This window comes from Hippocampus zosterae, chromosome 8 (assembly GCF_025434085.1).
Source record: "Hippocampus zosterae strain Florida chromosome 8, ASM2543408v3, whole genome shotgun sequence".
Lineage (NCBI taxonomy): Eukaryota > Metazoa > Chordata > Actinopteri > Syngnathiformes > Syngnathidae > Hippocampus > Hippocampus zosterae.
Genome location: NC_067458.1, coordinates 10,655,934 through 10,674,202, shown reverse-complemented (window position 1 = coordinate 10,674,202; position 18,269 = coordinate 10,655,934). Strand labels below are relative to the sequence as shown.

The window sequence follows — 18,269 nt, the reverse complement described above, 5'->3', positions numbered from 1 at the left end:
AAGGACAGGCTCAAGAAAATTGGTGAACAATGACTCTAGTTCCGACACATGCCTTCCTCATCTCCCCACCCTTTCTTTGGAGGTATCAGTCTCGAGCCCTGTCACCTCCGGTCAAATGTGGGGCACATTGATCACAATCTGGTGAAACAAATGTGAAATGACACTCATCCATAGGCCATATTGACAATTATTGTCCCATGTAGACTAGTAGACGGTGCCCATTTCCCTCCTCAACCTCTGCTAGCCATCATGTCAGGTAATCAAATTTTTTCTTAAATTTTTGACTGCCCTCAAACTCCTAAAGCACTGATCCTGTCTTAAAATACACAAACCCGCTATTGACTGGACCCACTCTACGCTTATTTAATGAATGGAGTGTTCACCCTTTCAAGTGAACAACTAAAACATCTCACAAATGAGAAGCTGTGGAGAACTCGAACAGTCTTTTGGTGCAGATATTATCTGACCCTCGTCCGCCCCAGTGGGTGTAGTTTTTTTCTTTGTTGGAAATGAAGATGAAACAATAAGAGCCTGCATTGACTAAAAGGGGGCTTAGTAACATCAGCGTAGAGAACACATAACCCTTTCTTTGTTCGATCCAGCCATGGAGCTTGTATTTTTTCCAAACTTCATCTATTAACCACCATGTCTGAATTGGGAAGGCAGATGAGTGGAAGAGAGTTTTCAGTACACTATCAGGCCATAAGAAATGTCTTGTCATGACGTTTGGTTGAAAGAACGCCTCCACGTCATTCCTGGCCCTGGTAAATGATGTCGTCTGAAATTTTATAAACACATTTTTGTCGAGCTGGATGGCAGTCAGATTTTTTTTCCCCACAACTGAACAGAATAGGCAATAGAAACCAAAAACTCTAGACTAAAGACTAAAGAGAACTTGATTTTTGTGATGTCTGAAGAGTTTGAGTTCCATATCTCTATGACCATGTTTCGCTGCTATACCATTGCGAAAGCGCAGCTAAGGAAAATCCATCCATCCATCCATCAAATTTCTTATCCGCTTATCCTCACGAGAATCGCAGGCGTGCTGGATTCTGGTTGAATTACACTTGAAAAAATGACATACTGACGATGACAGACGGTTGCCCAGGCCAGTGACGGATGACGAATGACGAATGATGGACCGGAAAAATGTTGTCAAATGCCCACCTCAACTGATGTCTTATCTCCTTGCCCCTTTTGTCTTTTGTCTGGATGGGATTCTCGTTTTGTATTAGGATATTTCTTGATATATTTCTTACCATTTCTGAGTGGAAAAAAAGTACTTTTTTTTAAAGCAAATATCACTTAGAATGTAATTCTATCATGATATAGTAACATAACAGTTACAAGGAAGGCTGGTACTCTGCCTTCCAATCAAAAGGGGAATTTATCAGAACTATTACTGGGCATAGTCTGTATGTGCACCATTACTTTTTAAATATCAGCTTCTTCTCTCTCTATGGTTTTTTAATATAAGCAGGAAAGGTCACCACATATGGAGCAGGACAGGACGGGCTTCAATGTTTTGCTGATATAGGCAATCTCCTTTTTCACTGTCTCTGAAAAACCATATGCAAGTCTGCAGAAGTAAACATCTATTTACAGCGCTGTTGGAATGCTTATTTGCACACAATCTACAAATAATGAACCAGGTCTCTCTCGTTCGTGAATACAAACGTGGACACACACCCACCCACACCTTTCAGGATGTGCCTAATTATTTTTTTCAGCACTCCAGCCCAATACCGTGCAATCACATTGTTCTCTAAAAGAAACATGAAAAAGGTCAACACTGGAACATGTCACTATACAGACCAAAACAATGCAAATAAAACAAGAAACTATCTAAGTAAGATAGAGCACCGGAGAATCGCTTGCAAGATTACAAGCCAAGGGCAAACGTTTATAGCATCTTTCTCCATTGTATCACTTGCTTGGCGAGAAAATTGTTCAGAAGACACACAATATGTCCGACAAGTTGGAATGCACGGCGCATGTCTGTTAAGTGACTGAAACTGGACTGCCGGCCCAAGGGTGCACTGCTTTGTTGGTGGTGAGGTTCAACCAGTGCACGCCGACGGTGTTCCAGAGGCAGCTCCTTTGGATAATGTTGTAACCGTAGAACAGGAAAGAGAGGACCACACTCAACAAGCATTCCCTCCAAAATTAACTATGTTGTACATTTAGTAAACTGTAGTAATGTTTTTCATTCTGGAATATTGAAATAGTAACCTAAAAAAATTAATTAACATGAGGAGTCTCTATGAATTCTGCGAAAGAATAATATTGCCACAGCTTTCTCGCAATTATGACTGAGTATTGTAATTTCTCTGGAATTTTGCCAATCAATCCGAGTAGTGCTTAAAATGGCAAATGGCAAACCAATCACACAAAACTTTGCATCACATGCACATCCTCACTTGCTTATTCGCAAATATCGACAACTCTCATTTAGAAATAAAAATCACCACAAGAAAAAAAACAAACAGAAAAAATGCTTAACAGGTTGCGAATGTTCAACGTTGCAATGTAAATTAAACAACGATGCTTGACAAGCACTTTTGAAAAGCAATGTATGCAGGAAATAGCTGCAATAAGGGAGTCTGTTTCACACTGAGCCGATGTAAGTGGAGAGAGAGTCCAATTAAGTAAAACATCATTTCATCAGTGTCACGCTGCGAGGTGGTGTTGGACCCCAAAAAGCAGGCAGGAGGGAGGAGCGGGGTGTATTTGAAGAATTGTATTTAAAACAAAGAAAACTAAATCCATAACACACAATGTCCAAAATATCAAACAAAAACGATGACTAACGCTAAAACATAACAATGAACTAAACATGACAGAAACCAAGAGCAAACAGCAACACACATGACAGTAGCAAGAAACAACAATGACCCGACACCGAGTGTTCGGGCAGGAGTCCTTTTATACAACTAATTACCAAATGACCAAAAGGTGTGCAGCTGCCGGGGGAGCCCTACAGTGCCACCTGTTGGTCCCTAAACCGAATCATGACAGTCAGCCTTTGTGTCATACTGGAAATATATTTCAGACATTGACATATTTTACAAAGCACATGTGCATTCCTGCAAAAAAACAAAACAAAACAAAACAAAACAAAACAAAACAAAACAAAACATGATGGCTGTAAAAAAAAAATAATAATAATAAAGTGCCTCATTCAAAATATGTATTAAAACATTAGACACGAAATATTTTCCTGCTCATCAGAAGATTTGTAGTAAAGTGCTGGTTAAGATACTCTGTATCGGTAATTTCACCAAGTATAATGATATAATTCTTGATAAATGTGTCTTATTTTTTCATCATACTTCATTTATTACACAGTTTTAGCAAACCTAATGACAAGTTTGCTGAGCAACTTTGCAACTTGTTTGTGCAAATCATTAAGTTCTAACGAGTTCACACAAACTAATAAGGGTGTGAAACAATAAATGTTAAAATACAAAATAAATATAGTGTTGAAACATACTACAAAAAAATGAACACAACAGACAATTGCAAAATGGACACCTTTACATGATGGATTATTGTTTTAACAAAACAGACGTTTACTTACTAGCACGATACCAAAATCCACTTGCCAAATTGGCAGCCTGAAAAACATCACCCTAACAACACAAAACATGAGTATACACTATGCTGACAAAAATATATTTACCTGTTCCCTCTCCACCCAATGGTAAATTACCCCACACATGAGGAGGAGGGAGGCTAAAAATATATTTAAGGAATCAGTGCGGTGGATAAAAACTCGGCTTAGAACTTGGCATGGAGAGTGGAACAGCTTTGGAAAGACTTAAGAGAGATTGTGATGAGAGACCGAGAGGGTTTGATTGGTTCCACCTGCTTGGGAGTGGTAAACCGAAGTACCCCTCACTGGAGTGCCTGCATGCTATACTCCACTACTTTTGCAATACTGACAAAGTGAATACAACTAAAGCGTCTATCAATCACAGCTTTCGCTCCTTGAGAAAATTGTCGATGCAAATCCATTCATACAGTAGTAATCACAAGGGCACAGGCTCCAGCATGGTCGAAGTCAAGTCAACAAAACAGAAAACTTCGATTTGTCTAAACAGCAGGAAATGACAGGATAGTAAGTGGAAAAGTTATCATACCCCTGACAGTCTTGCGTGAAAAAAAGCAACAAACAAACACTAAAGAAAACACAGCTCAACCATCATGCTCGGTCGGCTCTCAAGAGTACGCCTTGTTCGCTCATCGGCCCTCCTTCCAATAACTCCCAGAAGACTATGTGCAGCCAGATGGCCAGTATCTTGGCTATTCAGCTCAGGTTTGGGAGAAGCCAAGACAGCATCGCTGTGAAAGAGAATTAAACTCGCCCTTGCCACACACAGACAAATACAAGAGGCACTGAAACTAAACTGTCATATCTGTGTGTATATCGATGGATAGATATATACATACTGTATATATATATATATATATATATATGGCTCTACTTTTTTTTCCCCATGCTTCCAACCCTGTGGCTTTTAATGTGTCCCGGTTTATCTATGGAATTGTACTGAGGAGGCTTCACGCAGCCAATATATGTACAGATAGTCTCCTCACATCTGACCAATGAATTTTACCGAACACCCCACAGAGGAAAAATGAAACTGCCCGAGCCCGTCCTGGTAAGCAATTAATTTGTGTAGTTCAGTGGGAGCCTTTCGTGAACTGAAACTGCCGACATGCGAAGCGTGAGTGAAGCGTAACGAGTAATGCTTACAAGTGCAACTATTGCTGAGGTTTGCCGGTGGATCTTGATAGCGTAGAGCAGTGTCACGAAAGCCTCTATCAGCAATGGGTTTCGAAAGGCTGCACTTCTGCCTGTCGAAGAGGACAGCTCAAGTTCATCCCAGAATTTGTTGGTTTTGTTGACTGACATCAGCGACAATGAAAGCGAGGCTGAGTGAGAAAGTGTGTCAGAGGAGTTTTGGGGCTGGTGAAGAGGGCTTTGGGGGGGTTAAGCGTGCAGGAAGAGGAAGATAATGATAGCGATCAGGGGCATTTCTGGGAGGCTACTAAGTAACGAGCTAGGTTTGGGGAAAGATAAAAAAAACCTTTACCATGTTTAAGATCATGAAAAGTTTTTTTTTTAAATAATCATCTGTGTGACTTTTATGTTTGTATATACCCCATGTTATTACATGGAGACCTTCGGCTAATAATACTAAGCGTCCCTTGTATAAGATAAGATAAGATATCCTTTATTTGTCCGTCACTGGGGAAATTTACAGCCTCCAGCAGCAAGAATGTGGGTAGAAAGAAGAAAGAAGAAAAAACAAACAAACACCTTTCAATTAAGTGCAATATAAATACAAAATGGATAAATCGCAGTGCTATTTACAATTGTTTTTCACATCATGTAATTATTATTATTATTATTGTTATTATTTTTATTCAGCAGCATGACAGCAGTCGGTAGGAATGAGCGTCGGTATCTCTCCTTCTTGCAGTGTAACAGTCTCGGGCTGAAGGAGCTACCTAGTGCTGTCACGGCGGGCTGGAGGGGGTGGGAGGGACTGTCCATCATAGCTTTTAGCTTAGTTAGCATCCTTCTGTTGCCCACCTCCTCCAGAGTGTCAAGGGAGCAGCCCATTGCTTTTAATATGCTTTTAATGTTATAATCGGGTGCGCTTTTTAGTCTTGAAATGATGGTACCTTTGCACAAAATTATTTTATTCATTTATTTATTTGTTTATGATAATTGGCACTGAAGTGCCTGATACACAAAATGTTGCACACAGATTTTGCACTCACTCAGTGTCTCATACTATACCAACTGATGGAGCCCAGCAGGGCTGTGTACCATGCTTTTACTCTGTGAAGACCATACAAACGTTATATTTATGCCCACAGTCCACTGCCGACAAATACCCGGCCAAACCAGCCATCTTGACAGCCCAGAACACGGCCGCTCTCTTTAATGTCGATGTGTCCCATGCAGCTTGTCCTATGTCCCATAATCAGCTTTGCCGCTGTTCCAAGAGCCAATATGATTTTTTTTCCCTCCTCACCTATTCCACATTGCCCCTTTCGTCCCCCTTCATCTCCATCCAAGTCCTCATTTTATTTTCCTGTCTGTTGCTCATCTGGTTTGTGCCACTTCCATCTCTCCTTGCCTTCGTTTCCATGCAGCAAAATGTGAGCTTTACTTCCTTCCTCACCTCAGAAGATGCCTCTTTTAATCCTCTTTCTTAACATTGTGCCTTTTCTTTTTATTATTCAATCCTCTCTTAAAAGAAGCACCAAAAATATGATACTTAATTAGAATACAGTTTTGTTTTTTTGCTAAGACAAAACCAAAAGGAGAAAGAGACACCTGAGACTGAGTGAACTTACTGTAAAACAACAGGCAGTAAAATGGGCTGTTTCCATGTCCTGCACTGAGATGCGGACAAGAGATGCCTTTCAGTTGGAAAATAAAGGCAACTACCACACCCCAAGTAAGTTTCTTTCCTTTTTTGTTTTTGCAGTAAAGATGTTGTCTTCTGAAATCTGGAAGACACTGTCAAATTCATTTGACTCCACTTTTATCTTATGTTCCTGTAGATCGCTCAACATTTGCCCCATGTTTACTCCCACAGACACTCCCGCAGACTCAAACTTACACAGAGATGTGTTTCGGTTTTTCTGTTATCAGTCCATCCGTGTCCGGTATTTTGCTGAACGGGGTTTGAATAATAAAGCAACATATTGTAATAGTTCTCCGGCAAATAAAATCCTATCCCTGAGTGGGACCTTTACATGACTTAATCTAGCATTATATGACAATTCCACAAACTGTCAAAAAAAAAAACAAGTCAAGATCGATGCCCTTTTCAAGGCTGAAGCATTTGCAGCACTATACTGACAACAGTATTCAATTTTAAAAATATGTTTGTGTGTGTGTGTGTGTGTGTGTGTGTGTGTGGGGGGGGGGTGTTTTTTTTGTTTTTTTTAGCATGCTGGGCAAGCCTGGCCTAACCCCCAACACACATCCCACCTCATCCCTCTGACAGCCAGCAGGGCCTACCATGTGCATTGTCAGCCAACTATAGCTCTGCTTCATCCAGTCCATGGCAGATGGCAGCGGGAGAGAACAGATAGGACGTGGGATGTGTGTGTGTGTGTGTGTGTGTGTGTGTGTGTGTGTGTGTGTGTGTGCACGTGAATACAAAAATCTGTGTGAATGTGTGTTATTTTCCTCTCAGAACATATGGTAGAACGTAAAAAGAAACTAACACCTATAGGAGGCTAACGCAAACCTGAGATGTCCGTTACCTGATAATCACATTTTTGTGTCTATCAACATCTTTCTGCTCACAGACACTTGCATTTATAGTCAAACAGAAGGTCTTCCATGAGTGGATGGTGGATTATTACCTCAGAATTGTAATAAAAACAAACAGCCTTCTTTCAACCAATCTGTTTGTTATAATGCCTTAAGGTAGGCTACACAGTAGAAATATTGTTTTTGTTTTCTCACAGTACCCAGTAGCTTGCAATCACGATATTATTGCAAATTAATGTATAAAAATCTTGACCTTTCAGAATGAAGTGAATTTTGCTATTCTTCTGTTAACACTGACAAAAGTGTTATGTGTGCAATTTTAATGTATGCTGTTTGATAAACACCTAAATACCTAAACAACCCGTAAAACATTTTGGACAAGAAACAAAATTCTCAAACACTGTCATCATGTGCAACCATTTGAAGTCTGCATGGTCACAACCGGAATTTTGTTCAATATGTGATCAGCAAAAGATCGCCGTCATCCCGGACAAATGCACGACAATAACTTCCTGTCAAGGTAAGATATCATCATAAATACACAGTGAGAGCTCACTGATGTCCACTTTGTGATTTATTATGTAGTTTCCCCTCTGTATACTCTTTCATACTGCAGGACTCACCTCGGATGATCGACAGCTTGGCATTGACTGTGATCTCGCCCTCGCTGTTCTCAGCCACACATTCGTAGATGTTCTCGTCACGCGGTGCGCGGAGAGGCTGAATTCGGAGCACGGCGCCGGCGCCCTCGTCGAATTCAATGTTCTGTTGGTTGAAATGTAATCATTGTTCAACATGTGGAATTTAAATTAAAACAAAAAAAAGTAGAATCTGAAAGTCTGAAAGTGTTAGGGCAATTCTGTATTACTTAACAGTAACCAATGACGTCATACCTTTGTGTGACATCTGTGACCATCCATCATCAATCAGTTAGCAGAAGTATGCCAATACTTATAGATCCATTTGATAATTGACTAGTTGTTGCTTAACTGATTTCATTTTGACACCTCTAGTTGACACAACATACATTACACAACACAATGCGAGAGGTACTACACTAGTGCACTGAATCCCTATGCAACCAGCTGGTTTTCAAACATATATTTTTCTCAAGCTGTAAAAGCTGACAGCATGAGATGGCCAGTCAAAAGAAAGTCCGGCTTTTTTTTCCAAAGACAGGTTATCATTGAAGCAAAGAGGGCCTTTCCTGCAGAGATCTTAAGGTTGAAGCTAAACTTGAAGATTTAAATATGTGTTTTGACCAGCCTGCTGCTCCATTGCTGCGAGTCTCAGGGCTGAGCAGCTAATTAGGCAAAAACACTGCAGAGCAGAGCATCACGGTCGATATCAAAGCATCTGTCTTGAGGCTGGAAAAAGTCGGGGGAAAAAATAATAATACTTCAAAAACCCTTCCAATATTTTTTTTTAATGATAAAAGCGGCAAAAGAAATGTGCATCTGTGCAAGTTCCATCACGCTCTTGGCTTTGTTTTGCGCTTAACAGGCGACAAAGGAGGAGAGCACAACTTTTTGTCTCCCCTGATGATGTTGGCATTTATTGCATTTTTAGCCCCACGCCCCATGCGGTTCCCAGGACACTGCAGCATATGTACTGTACACCGATCTCTTCGCAATGCAGATGTTAACGACACCACTGAGCATCAGTCAGGAGTTTTTGTGTTTCCGCCCGGGAGGCCTCCTAAAATCTAAACAACAGACATGGGAATAAATATGCCGAAAGCACGCAGGCAAAGACACGGCTGAATTACGTTGCGCAGCACGACTTTTAGCGAGTATGACATCAGTCCTTCTAGTGTAGAGTAGACAGAGTTAAAATAGTGACAGACCAGGCCTTGCATGGACTTACTGCCCGATAATCTTGTGGTGAACGTGCAAAATTCTTCGAAGGTAAAAGAACAACCTGTCCCTTACAAACTGAACACCTTTTGTATTTCTGAAACTGTGCGGAAAGAAATGAACACGAAATTGCCTTTTTAAGCGGCGCAAAGAGATCAAAACGATGCTGTCAAAGGTGTGTAAAAAGAATACAGTATTTGCAGGCAGTCCATGTCTTGTTTGGAATTGCTGTCCTCACCTAACGCTGATATGGATTGAGCCTTGAAGAAGTGGTCAGAAGAAACGTGAAATATTGATACTTCCTTTTAGAAGTCGATGGTGTAGTGTTGTGAGGTATCAGAGGCAGTCCCTAAGCAAAAAAATGTCTCTGCCAATTGACTCACCTCTATACGCTGGGAGTTGACCTTTTTGCCTTTCTTATTCCAGCTAACCCTTGGCTTGGGGTCACCTGTCGCCTGGCAGACAAAGGACACGACACCCCCGGAGACACCTATCTGGTCAACAGGGACTTTTGTGAACCGTGGTGGTGCTGTAAGGAAGGAAAGGAAGAAGAAATATGAGCAATTGATGGCAACAAATGTGTCAACGCAATGAGGCAAATTAATCCATCTAATAAGAGAAACAAGAAGTCATTTATAATGAACTTTACATTTCAAAGAAATCGCAAAGCGCAACACATCTGTGGCCACACAGCGACTAAAAGACATAATGCCAGTGATGGTTGTTATACTTTAATGTGAACAAAACCCACACTAGCATCTCTCCTCTTGTGGCAGATCCACAGTTGCTTGTTCTGTATCGCACGCCTATCTTATTTGAGCTGAATAAAATGTGTCAGGGGAAAAAAAAAAACAATCCCCATAGATGAAGAAGGAAACCTAACATTAGTCACGCTGTAACTTGAAGTTGTTCAACATGTACTTTTGAGTAGGCTGCAGTTGTATGAAACTCACATATGGAGTGATCGTTACTCTTACATTAGAAAAAGAGGCTTAAGAGGTAAGAATGGAAAACAGATCTCATTCTGACATTTTAGCACAACTGTTCTATAGAAGGCAAGAGTTTTTGATGTTGTTTTAACGGCAAAAGCTATAGAGTGTGAGCTCCCTGATTGGATTTTTTCCCCCTTGATTCTCTAACCAGACAATCAACTGGTTGACATATCTCTAACCCCCCTACACTTTTTTGCAGTTTGGTATCGAAGCACGGGGATGAAGGAGGAAGAAGACTATCAAGCTGTAACTACTGGTAATTTTAATGTTTGTATTTTTTTTTTTAAAGAAAAAAGAACTGCACTTTTTTGTATTGTTTTCCCGGAACACACATTATATTTGAAATATACTTTAAATGATTTAAATATAGATAAATAAGATAAAAAGATTTTATGTAGATAGAATTATATATAATCTTGAACAATGTCTTTATTTTAGTTTTTGAAAAATCGAGTGAAGCGCAAGGACAGGAGAATTTTAAATCAATTTTTGTAGAGTACGAAGTTTTTTCAGTGCCTAGTAAAAAAAACTGTGTCCCACTGATCGCTTTGTGTACTTTCTTTATTTCAGAAAATAATTTCAGACATGACAATAAATGGGGAAAAAAGTACAAAACCATTCAACAGTGATGAAAATTATTTGAGCCGTCGCAATTCGTTGATTCATTTACCTTCATTATCAAAGTATCTTTGAACTTTATGAAGGATCTCTTCAGATATGAAATGCTATGATCAAACTTTATTTTTCATTTTTTAAGTTAAAAATATGTTACCATTTATGTCCAGTGGAGGTATTTAAAAAAAACTAAATCGATGACCTATAACAAAAATAACAATTTCAAACTATTCATTCTCAAGGAGAAAGTTTTTTTTTTCTTACCGCTGCATTTGAAATTCCACAGCACTGCCCTCTCTTGAGAAAAAGAAAGGCAAAACAACACAAGTGACCTGTGACTGTGAAGGCAAATGCTCTTTGATTCCTTTTGCTGACACTTTGACATTTCTGTCTTGACTATTTCCCCTGCACATAGGATGGGAGGCAAGACCAATAAATACACCGACAGCACATGTATGCCGCTCTGAGTTTAATTGCTGATGTATTCCGGGCAGGTCGAACCTTATTTCTTATTTTGATTTCTTAACAAAGACTTCACCTGCACTTGTCTTCTTCTTCTCATTAGTCACTTCTCTGATTCCATGAGCTTATTACATTAAATTGCTACCAACCAATGTTTTCCTTTTCCCCATGCAACAGTTGGCAGCCCAAGAATGGGTGTGTCCCTGTTATTACAGATGCGCTTCAGTACATTGCGCTTTTCTCCTCCCACAGTTTTTCCTCAACAGTTTGTCTCTTCGAGCTTTTGCTGCCAACATTGACCATTTTCGCGTCCCCTCAAATTAGAACGTAGCCGCATTATTTGCAGTTGAAAGGTGAAAGTGGTTGGATTGTGACAACGCAGCGTTTCCACAGTTAAAATAGTTTTAATGCAGTGGCCTTTTGTTTCCATATTTGTCTATTCGTTTTTTTTCAACTTTTTTTTATTGAAGTAGTAGGTTGTCAGCCAGTAAAATGTGATACGCTCTATTTGCTAGTTATAATTACAGCTGGATATAATTATCAAATTCATTTATGCATTATTGAGCTCTCCCAGGAACCTTTCCTGTTGTAAATTTCATATCCTAGAAAATTGCTGAACAAAATCTCCACCAGACTCAACTTCGAATGCAATATTGTTTGCTTGGAGTATCTTAAGTAAATGTCTCATTCCACTATAATACCGAACGGATGACATTCAAAGGGGAATGTGACAAGTTGTATCGTTGTCCTGACCAAAGTCTTCCTCTACAAAACTGCTTCGATAGGTACACAACTTGGCTTTATCTGCTAGGCAGGGGGAGACAGCCTGAGCCAAAATAGCCAGTCACGGGGGCTCCTATACCCTTTCAAGTCTCCGATAATAGAAGACATCAACGCAAACGCTGCTGGCTAGCAGGAGAAGCAAAACTCACACTGAGCGCACAGACGTTCGCTTCACTAATGCAGCTACCACCTGCTACTGGCCGCTACCTCTGTTGGACCCGATAAGACAAAATAGACTTGTGATGTGATTGTAAAATAGTGGAGAGCGAAGGTCCACAGATAAATATGAGAAAGCTCCATTTTCCACTACTTTACTGTGATTTGATAGGACGGTGTGGTGAGAGAACCAAGGGTGTCTTTATTGACTAATGCAGTAATAGATGGAGAAAACCTTCTTTGGTCATAAATGGTCGCCATTAAGATTAAGATATCCTTTATTTGTCCCGCAATGGGAAAATTACAATCAGAATTCAGAAAGGAAAACGCTGGGTAGGGAGAGGGGAAAAAAAAACACGCTCAAACTATCCTCTTCCGAGGATAATTTAAGTCCAGGATAAAAAAAGACCCTAGCACATAAATAAGCATATGACAGTTACAGGAAAAAAGGTAGACAAAGACAGCACAAGGACTACGTAGCGAGCACGGAAAGGGTGGGGAGAGGGTAGGAGGGGCAGTGCATTGGCAGTGCATTAGCCACTGAATTAGCAAAATGGATGGCAAAATGACACAAAGCCCTTCTGTGATTTGCAGAAAGAGGCTGGAAAATTGGCATATTTCACGGTGTAAAAATATATATTTTTTCTAACACTCAGTGTTTGAAAAGAGCAGGAGCCTATTAGATGCAACATTTCAAGCACTTTATCCTTTGGGTGATAGTTTGGGCAAAAATGATGGGAATGACATTTGTTGTGACGATGCCTTTGGGCATTCACAACATAAGAGCTCAACTTGTACATCTGTGTGCGTTCATTTGACTTATCGACACACATTTCAGACTATTCAATGACTACGTCTAACTACGTATAGTTACTGTATACTGTGTTAAATCCTCAGTGAAGGCCCAGGTCTGAATTGCAGCCCCCCGCCACTACAAATTGTTCCACATTAAGACACACACACACACACGCACACGCACACGCACACGCACACGCACACGCACACACACACACACACACACACACACACACACACACACACACACACACACACACACACACAAAAACCATCAATCAAAGCCAATTCACAAAGGCTGCCCGGGTAAGCACCATCACTATAGCAACCAGGCTTTTACTTCAAACCACTGCTTGTCTTGTCAGTAGGTTTTCACACACCATCACTCACATTCACCCAACAAAGGCCAAACAACTTGAACCATCTGGATTTTTTTTTTTTAAGTATAGAAATCTTGGTACAAAGTTTGCAGCTTATTTTAGATCGTTTCTAGATTTGAGAGAAAGACGAACATGGATGTTAATCCAGAAAGCAGAGCATACCTGTAGCTTTAACATGATTTAGAACAGAAATTAGATCAGATATTACGTTATTTAAAAAAATATATACCAATGTAAAGTTGGAAGGTCAACCTTTTCTACACTTATACGACAAGCCATGAAATATGTGTGACTCTTTTTGGTTGTGTCAGTCAAATTCCTGGGAATATTCGCACTCATAACTTGAAAACTTTATGTTGAGAGGGAAGAAATTTCATCTGTGCTGTATGTTACACAGACAGTACCGTTGACAAAAAGGTTTATCCAATCCAATCTAATAATGGATGCTAGATCATGCTACCATGATGCTAAAGGAGGCATAGACACTGTATATTATACTGTACATTGGTGTGGTGTGTTGATAAAAAAAAACATTTTGGACTATTTTGCACAAATCACTTCTAGTGGCACTGATGCAAATCAGAACAATTATTACATAATTACCTTTCAGAACATTAAATTAGGTATATTATAATTTTCAAAAAAGGCTTGATGGAAATTAGGTCTCAACTTTATCCAATAATTTTTTTTTCGCCATGAAGTTTTCAAGCTATAAGCGTGAATAGTCCCAGGAAATTGACTAACATAACCAAAAAGAGTCACACATATATCATGGCTTGTCGTATAAAAGAAGTACCATATAGGCTTGTACAAATCCTTTGGCCATTGCATCATGCAGTGTCTCATAAATGTCAACTGCACTGCAAACAAACTTGTGGGAATATTCAAACCACGAAGGACATATGACGGGATGTAGAAATCTTGTCTGAAGTATTAGTACCAAAATGTGAAGAGTTATGGTAGGAGGCAGCATTTCTACACAGAGCTGCATGCTTGTAATGCACATAAATTGGTCCCACTGAAACTATTGTGGGTAAAAAAGTCCCTGTGTGTGGCCATGTTTATGTACCTGTGTGTGTGGGGGGGTGGGGGGGGGGGCACTAAAACTGGATTGCACCAACAGAGATTTAAACTCGAAAACTAGATTAAATCCAGTTTTAAATTTAATGCTGTTGCAACAGAGCTTTAGCAATTTAAACTGTGATCGAGAATTTATTTTCGACTGACAGTTGGGAAGGTTACGTTTTTCATAATGGTTGCGTTTTTGAGGTATGAAGCATAATAATGAAGTTCCTCAAAGAAAATTGATAAACTGGCTCAATCCTCTTCATTTTTATGATGAAAATAAATTTTTGGTGATATACCAGTATGTCAAGGAAACAGTTTTGGAGCAGAACAGGAAGACTGGACCAACTGTCAAACATAATGGCAGTGACAGAAATGCAGCTGCACAACAAAAGACCAAACGTTTGAGCTTCTCTGTCGAGCCATTATGGAGCCAATCAAGTTTACAAATAATTTTAGGCTACTGTTTCTACTAGCTAGCAACAATGTAGGCCTTATGATGAAGTAACGAAGGTTGGGAGTGTGTGCACAGTGTGTGCACAGTTAGTGAAGCGATCATTACAACTGTGAATGTCTGGCAAATGACAATCACTACATGCGCACACGCTCGCAAACCTTCAAGAGAATTTGGCTGCGGTTACTATTCTTAGCTGCTCCTCCCCACAGACACCGCCAGAACTCTCTCCAGAACCCATCCTAATCATTCTATAGGATACTGGTAATACCATTAATTTGGTAGTGAGAGAAAAATATATATTTCTAATTTGCGCTTTGGCTGGAGGAAGAGAGGGGCTGCAAAAACAACACAAATTGTTTACAAGACACACTCGAGGTGGAAGAAACATTTGTGGAAAAGAAAAAGACATTTTCAAAAGGGGAGGGGGAAGCGGTGGGACATTCACAAACACATCACTGAACAAATCTTGAGCTTGAACATTGAAATGCATCAAGCAAAATAAAACTAAACGACATTGATGATTTGTGATGGTATTTGATAGGGATAAGTGCAAATAATAAATTAGTTGATTGACTGATTATTAAGAATTATATTGACTCTCTGGAGTTCATTGTTCAATAATTATGTCTTGAAACAACTGGGTCGAAATGGAGTGCACTACTTGGAAGTTGAGGTACATCCACATAGATGCCCAGTGTCCTTTATTCAAATGCCCAACCCAAGGATTCTTCTTTCTACATCTGTCACTTGGTGAAAAAAGGACCACTGTCTTTATTTACTGTACATGTGAGTGGTCACCGGACCAGTTTAATGCATTTCATTAAAAAAAAAAAATCATATTTGCATCGCTCGACAAGTCCTAAACAATGTTGATTATAGTGTAAGGTTTTAATGTCTCACTGTGATTGCACAGTCTTCCAATTTGGTATTTGTTTGCCTGTGATGGCTGCTTGGCTGTGGGAGCACTGTCATGATGGGTTGGCTCATCTGAATACCGTTGCTTCTTTTGTGTGGTGGGAGGAGATGGCAGTCCTCTGTCAGGTGTTGGCATGAGGAGAGTGATTTGCATTTTGATGGAAGAATTTTATTTTATTTTTTTTAGTTCCACGGATGTTAGTATTGCATCAGTATGAATTAATTACCATACATATAACTGACCAATTTCCACCACAGAAATTCTGGAAAAAATGAATTATGGACCAGGAAAAGAGTCATTTATGTGCTTTAAAGGGCAGATTGTTCATTTGTTTCCGCTGGTAAACATGTAAGACAGGACTGCAAGAGCATTTTGTGACATTGTCAGTCATTTCTCAACTTAAAAATCAAATCTAAAAGTCTCCCTTTTATCAGTCTGTTGATTGTCTGTGTCGCGGTGGCAATTATACAATAGCAGCAAAAACAAAAAAAGAGAGAGAGAGAGAAAGAGAAAGAGTGAGAGCGAGAGAGAGATAGCATACAATAGCAGCAAAAAAAACAAAAGAGAGAGAGAGAGTTTAGAGAAGATCTTGAAAGCTTCAGCAATTAAGTGGAGTGACAAAAACAACAGGCTATGCTCTATGACTTTAGAATGTGATTGGAAATTGCAGATTATTTTTATAATTATTCTGATTTCCCATAGGTAAATTTGCTTTCAAATCTGGCATCCCTCAAGAGAATGTGTTCAAATGTAGACATTCCAAATATTGCAAATGGGATATTCTTTTCCATATTACAGAAAAAATGTGTTCTCTTCGTGAGCCTATTTGATGTGCTGTCTAGGTTTTATGGTCTTGCGCTTCTCTACTGATCGTTTGTTTATTCTTTGAACATTCTAAATTATTTAACTGGGGCCAAAGAAAAGGTTTCCAAACTGTTGCCATCTTCCAAGAATGCAAAAAGTGCCAAGAGACTTCTTGGCGAATGGCTTCCTGCCTGGGACTAAATAAAAGATGAACCTGTTTTCTTCCCATTTTACAGAGGAAAAAAAAAACCTGGAGATGATAGCAAATTTTCAGAGCCGATCACACAACGGCTGGGCACATCTCAATTGAATTTAACAGTCACTAACACATAAATGAAGTGGAAAAGATAATGTGTGAAAAAAATGAATGATTGGCAGTGAACAAAGGCAAGAAAGAAAGAAGAAAAGCTTTCAAGACAGGGACAAGAAAACGTACAATGCTTTTTTGGCTTTGTTTCAAAATCAGTCAGTGTGGCTGCCCACTCAGCGCAGTATTTTCATGCCAGAACCGCCACTGGTTTTTTATCTGCCCTAGTTTTCATACTTTTTGGTTGACAAATGTTCTTGCGGGAATGTTGTCAAACTTTTCGTACATCCACTCAGTTTATGTATAAAACCATGTGACTGTACTGCTCCCAGAATTGAGCCCCGTAAAAAGCATTTGATGCGCATGCGTAACCTATTGAGTGCTTTCGTATTGAGTGAACATCAGCGTGAAGCTGCGGCGCATTTGTCATAGCTTTAAAACTTTTTGTGTACTTATTTATTTCGTGTGACTGCTCGATAAGCCACCATGGGGTCAAAAAATGCTCCAAATGTCGGCCCTTTGAGAAAGAAGGAAAGACCGTAGAATCCAAAAAAGAACTTGCAGCAAAGTAGAAAAATGGAAGATCACCCTTGATGACAATAACCTCCTCCTTGCTGTCTTTCTCATATCATCAAAATATTTCAATAAAGGTAAAAGTGATCTATTTTGTAAATCAATACATTTATTTGACATTGTTTTCTTAATGTTTTTCATTCGGCGGCATGGTGACCAACTGATTAGCATGTCTGCCTCACAGTGTAGAGTTTGTGAGTTTGCATCCAGGCTTCGGCTTCCCTGTGGTGAGTTTGCATGTTCTTCCTGTGTCTGCGTGGGTTTTCCCCAGGTGCCCAAAATTTCCAAAAACAGGCGTGGCATGTCAATGGAGCACCCTAAATTGTCCCTGGGTGTGATTGTGAGCGGGAATAGTTGTTCGTCTATGTGGACCCTGCGAATGGCTGGCAACCAGTTCAGGGTGTACCCCGCCTTCTGCCCGGAGTCAGCCGGGATAGGCTACAACACGCCCGCAACCCTCTTGAGCAGTTCAGATGATGGATGGATGGATTCTTTTTGTTATTATCTTTGGGTATCTGGAACAGGGGCGGCCCGGCTTTCGACTGTTAAGCGCGCCGGACTCACGGTGCCAAGGTGTTAAAAAAAAAAAAAACAACAACAATAATGGAACACTCGAAATTGTCCCTAGGTGTGAGTGTGAGCGTGGATGGTTGTTTGTCTCTGTGTGCCCTGCGATTGGCTAGTAACCGGTTCATGGTGTCTCCCGCCTGTTCCCGAAGACAGCAGCTCCAGCACACCCCGCAACCCTTGTAAGCAGAAGTGGATCAGAAAATGGATGGATCGTATCTGTGTGTGTGTTTGT

At 40.0% G+C, this 18,269-nt stretch overlaps 1 protein-coding gene across 17 annotated transcripts in view; it reads right to left on the bottom strand.

Moving 5' to 3' along the window:
* ptprsa (protein tyrosine phosphatase receptor type Sa) overlaps positions 1-18,269 on the bottom strand; it is a 223,294-nt gene that overhangs the window by 103,468 nt on the left and 101,557 nt on the right. For all 17 annotated transcript variants that reach the window (XM_052074413.1, XM_052074418.1, XM_052074423.1 and 14 more), the window contains 2 exons: positions 9,546-9,691; positions 7,930-8,071 (listed from right to left, as the gene is read on the bottom strand). In XM_052074413.1, coding sequence (XP_051930373.1) covers positions 7,930-8,071; positions 9,546-9,691 — 288 coding nt within the window. The remainder of the gene's footprint in view (positions 1-7,929; positions 8,072-9,545; positions 9,692-18,269) is intronic.